The sequence below is a fragment of the Sitodiplosis mosellana genome, unplaced genomic scaffold (assembly GCF_009176505.1).
Source record: "Sitodiplosis mosellana isolate CC-2019 unplaced genomic scaffold, AAFC_SMos_1.0 Smas_scaffold_1070, whole genome shotgun sequence".
Classification (NCBI taxonomy): domain Eukaryota; kingdom Metazoa; phylum Arthropoda; class Insecta; order Diptera; family Cecidomyiidae; genus Sitodiplosis; species Sitodiplosis mosellana.
In genome coordinates, this window is record NW_022596312.1 from 1,841 (window position 1) to 6,411 (window position 4,571).

The following is a 4,571-nucleotide window of genomic DNA, read 5'->3' on the forward strand; positions in this document are numbered from 1 at the left end:
AAAAAATTCAGGGTGGGTCAAGCCAAAAATTCAAGGGGGGTCAAAAAAATCAATTTGCTGACCGGGGGGGCCCCCCCCCCCGATCCGCAATTTCGAATTTGAAGAGCAAAAAAAAAAAAGGTCCTCGCTTTCAAAAATCAATTCTATCTAGTGTTAAACCGGTATCCACAAAAAAATGAGGACTAAAAAAAAAAAAAAAGGTCCTCACTTTCGAAAATCGATTCTATCTAGTGTAAAACCGGTATCCAGAAAAAAGTGAGGACTAAAACAACAAAAAAGGTCCGAAAATGGCAACGGGTCCAAAAAAATCGTTGGGGGTCAAATTTTGCCAGGGAGGGTCAGGATCAACGAGATCAGACTATGTCAGAACCTATGATCATAGCCACAAACAGTCAAAGTCGAGGGGAAAATCACTCTAGAAAATTACTTTTTCGGTTCACAAATTACTTTCACTATTACTTTTTCGAAGATAATTACAAATTACTTTTTATCATAGAAAAATATATTTTTGACAAGTAATTTCTAATAGAAAAGTAATTTATCGAATAAAAAGTAATTTGTAGTAATTTTTAGTCGAAAAACTACATTCAAAATTACTTTTTGTTCAATGAATTACCTAAAAACTACTTGTCAAATAGAAATTATTTTTGAGTGATTTCCCCCTCGGTCAAAGTACATACTCTACTTTAGCTATTTTTAAGTCGAAAGAAACTTCCTCTCTTTTCCTTAAAACAAAATCACTGAAAAACATACTCGACTTTTTAAAAATGTAAATCCGAAAAAACATATACTACTCTCAATCTCACCCATAGATATTGAAGAAAAGTTTTATGTCTAATCTAACAAGTCCCTGTTACATGGGCTTACAATTTAGTCGAGACCAAAAGACATACAACTGATTTTCGCAAATACATCGTTGAAATAAAATAATTCCTCTTCATTAATAAACTCTTTATTATTTTCTCTTATTTAGGTACAAATACGATACTGATAAAACGCTTACACAATTACGATTTATTAGTGAATATAATCAACTTATTGGTGTCATAAACTGGTTTGCGGTACATCCAACTTCAATGAATAATACAAACAAATTGGTAACTAGTGACAATGTTGGATATGCATCTATCCTCATGGAGGAGAAACTGAATCCCGGAGCAATGATTGGACAAGGAAAAGTTGTTGCTACTTTCGCATCATCTAATTTAGGTGATTCGTCGCCAAATACAAGTGGGCCGAAATGCGAATATTCTGGTATGCCTTGTGATATACTTACGTCATCATGTCCATCATCAGAGGGTGTTTGTTTTGCGTCCGGACCAGGGAAAGACCAATTTGAAAGCTGCAAAATTATTGCCACAAAATTGTTTGAAGGAGCAATGAATTTGGTTAGATCTAACAGAGGTCAGGAAGTTGTAGGACACGTGAATTACATCCATCAATTTATCGATATGACCAGCGTTAAAATCAATGTTTTCAATCACAAAAAGAATGATTTTGAAATGGTACGTTATATTGCTCGATTGAATACCTTTAAATTAACGGTTAGCTAATTCTCAAAGCTCCTATATATAGGGGTCAGAACTCTTCAGCCTGACAATTTTCGAATATGGCGAATCCCTTATGTGTAGATTTAGTGCTCATTTAGTGCTATTTATTGCCACCATTTTCAAATTTAGTGCTTCAACTGGGAGCGAGTTATGGGCATCGGCGTTTTGGGGGATGACGAAAATATGGGTAGTAAAAAAAACTTTTTCCCATGTTGCGATATCGGAAATCTGATAGTACCACGATTTTGTGCTCATTTTGTGCTCTCATCCCAGATATACTGCACAACCCCTTCGGTTAAGGGTGGGGGTGAAATTGGGTGCATTTTTTTCAACCCCAAATGCACCTCATTTTGGGTCAGGGATTTAGTGCTCATTTAGTGCTTCCAAAATCTATCATCAGATCGAAAATTGATCGATAGCTAAAAAAATTACAGCCATCGATTTTTTGGGGGAGCCATATTTTCGATTTTTCAGGGTGGGCTCAAATGCTCCCCATTTTGGGTCAGGGATTTAGTGCTCATTTAGTGCTCCCAAAATATGATAAATTATTGGCTTGAATATTGAAACAGTCCGTTCATCTTGGAACATGTTTTTTCTGAGTCTACTCGTCGAGACCTTTCCAACAAGCCCAAGAACGTCGAAATCGGACCATCCGTTCATGAGTTATGACGATTTAAAAAATTTCTTTGGCGTCTCCACCAATTATTCTGAGATAATTTTTTTTCTGTCCGTCCGTAGTTTTAGCCCGATCTTTTTTTAACACTATGATTGTTCTTGGGGCACCCAGGGCCCCCAGCGAACTTTAAAGTTGAATAAAAGTACTAAACAGTGTATAAACCAACCGGAGTTAAGTCTCATTGTATAGATTGAACATTTCTCTACACGAATGAAAAAAAAAACATATATATATGTCTATGGGTGAGATTGAGAGTAGTGTATGTTTGATTGACTTTGTTACGAAAGAGAAGAGCAAGTTTCTGTCGACTTAAAAATGGTTAAAAGCGAGTATGTTCGTTTTTAGCGGGTCCTCGCTGTTTTTCACGGTTTCCGTGGAACTGATAAGAGATAACAACTTATTGTCTTCGGCAAAGTTGTAGCACTCGAGGTCTTCTATAACATCGCTGAAGACAGTTATCTCTTATCTCTTATCTCTTATCAGTTCCGCGAAAAGCGCGAAAAATGATAAGAAAAAAAAAGTTCTATATAAAATTTGCTTTTTTATGTGCGCGATTTGCGCGCAACTTATAAGAGATAAGCGATAACTGTCTTCAGCTTAGTTATAGAGGACCTCAAGTACTACAACTTTGCCGAAGACACCATGTTGTTATCTTTTATCAGTTGCGCGAAAACCATGAAGACCGCGGAGGCTAGACGGTACTACAACATACTCTACTTTAACGCCAACAGAATCATCAGAAAACATACTCGCCTTTTCAAAAATATAAATCGAAGAAAAAACATACTCCACTCTCAATCTCACCCATAGATGTGTGAGTATGTGTAAAATACAGCCTGCCGCAAAACATGTTACGCTGTTGTTCTTGGGGGGCTCCAGGGCCCCATGGCTATTTTATATTATAACTGGACTATGTATGATAAGAGATATCGACTTGGTGTCTGTAGCAGTGTTATAGACTAGTTTATGTACTACAACTTCGCCGTAGACATCAAGTCGTTATCTTTTATCAGTTACGCGAAAAGCCGCGAAAACGTGAAAAACGCGAATTCATAGTTTCTCATTTTTAAAGGAACTGATAAGAGATAACGAGATGGTGTCTATGGCAAAGTTGTAGCTCTGGTCGAGTTCTACAACTTAAGTACAGACACCAAGTCGTTATCTATTATCAGTTACGCGAAAAAATGATAAGAAAAAAATCGCGTTTTTCACGGTTTTCTGCGGTTTCTCGCGTATTCCGCAAAACTGATAAGAGATAGCGAAATAGTGTCTTTGGCAAAGTTGTAGTTCTGGTCAAGTACTACAACTTCACTACAGACACCAAGTCGTTATCTTTTATCAGTTACGCGAAAAAATGATAAGAAAAAATTTGCGTTTTTCACGGTTTTCGCGACTTTTCGCGTAACTGATAAGAGATAACGACTTGATGCTTGGAGACAAGTTGTAGTACTTAAGCTGCTTCACAAGTTTGGTATAGACACCATCTCGTTATCTCTTATCAGTTTCGCGAAATATTCGAAAAACCGCAGAAAAACGTGAAAAACGCGAATGTTTTCTTATCATTTTATCGCGTAACTGATACGAGATAACGACTTGGGGTCTGTGGCAAATTATAGTCCTCGACCAGAGCTACAACTTTGCTTTGGACACCATCTGGTTATCTCTTATCTGTTCCGTGAAAAATGATAAGGAAAAAACGCGTTTTTTCGCGGTTTTCTGCGGTTTCTCGCGTATTCTGCGAAACTGATAAAAGATAACGACTTGGTATCTTCGACAAAGTTGTAGAGCAGCTCGAGTACCACAACTTCACCATAGACATCAAGTCGTTATCTCTTATCAATTACGCGGAAAACGCGAAAAACGCGAGTTCTTGATAATCATTTTTCGCGAAACTGATAATAGATAACGACTTGGTGTCTGTGGCAAAGTTGTAGTACTCGACCTGCTCTACATTTCTGTTGAAGAGGCAAGTCTCTTACTTCTTATCGGCTTCACTAAAACGAGGTGGAAAAATTTCGCGATTTTCGCGTTTTTCGCGGAACTGATAAGAGATAAGCAATATTTGTTGCAACAAAATTATAGCAAACCTCGAGTATTACAACTTTGCTTCAGACACTAATTTGTTATCTCTTGTAACAGTCCAGATTTCATATGAAGTATCTTGGGGGCCCTGGAGTCCCCCAAGAACAGTAATATGTTGCAAATATGAAGAACAGTCATAGTGTTAAAATCTATGATCTATGAATACAGCACATAGAAAAGAGAATTATTAAACCTTGCGAATTCCATTGGTGAAACCAGACATTATATCGTGGATGAATAAATATCGTTTGCTGAGCTCAGTC

At 37.2% G+C, this 4,571-nt stretch overlaps 1 protein-coding gene across 1 annotated transcript; it reads left to right on the top strand.

Moving 5' to 3' along the window:
• Nucleotides 1-973: 973 nt before the first annotated feature.
• On the top strand, nt 974-1,505 carry LOC129571017 (neutral ceramidase; the record flags this gene model as incomplete). The annotated part of the gene is made up of 1 exon (XM_055450751.1): nt 974-1,505. A coding segment is annotated over one exon (532 nt), but the record flags the coding sequence as incomplete, so codon positions are not given.
• Between the last annotated feature and the right edge of the window lie 3,066 nt (nt 1,506-4,571).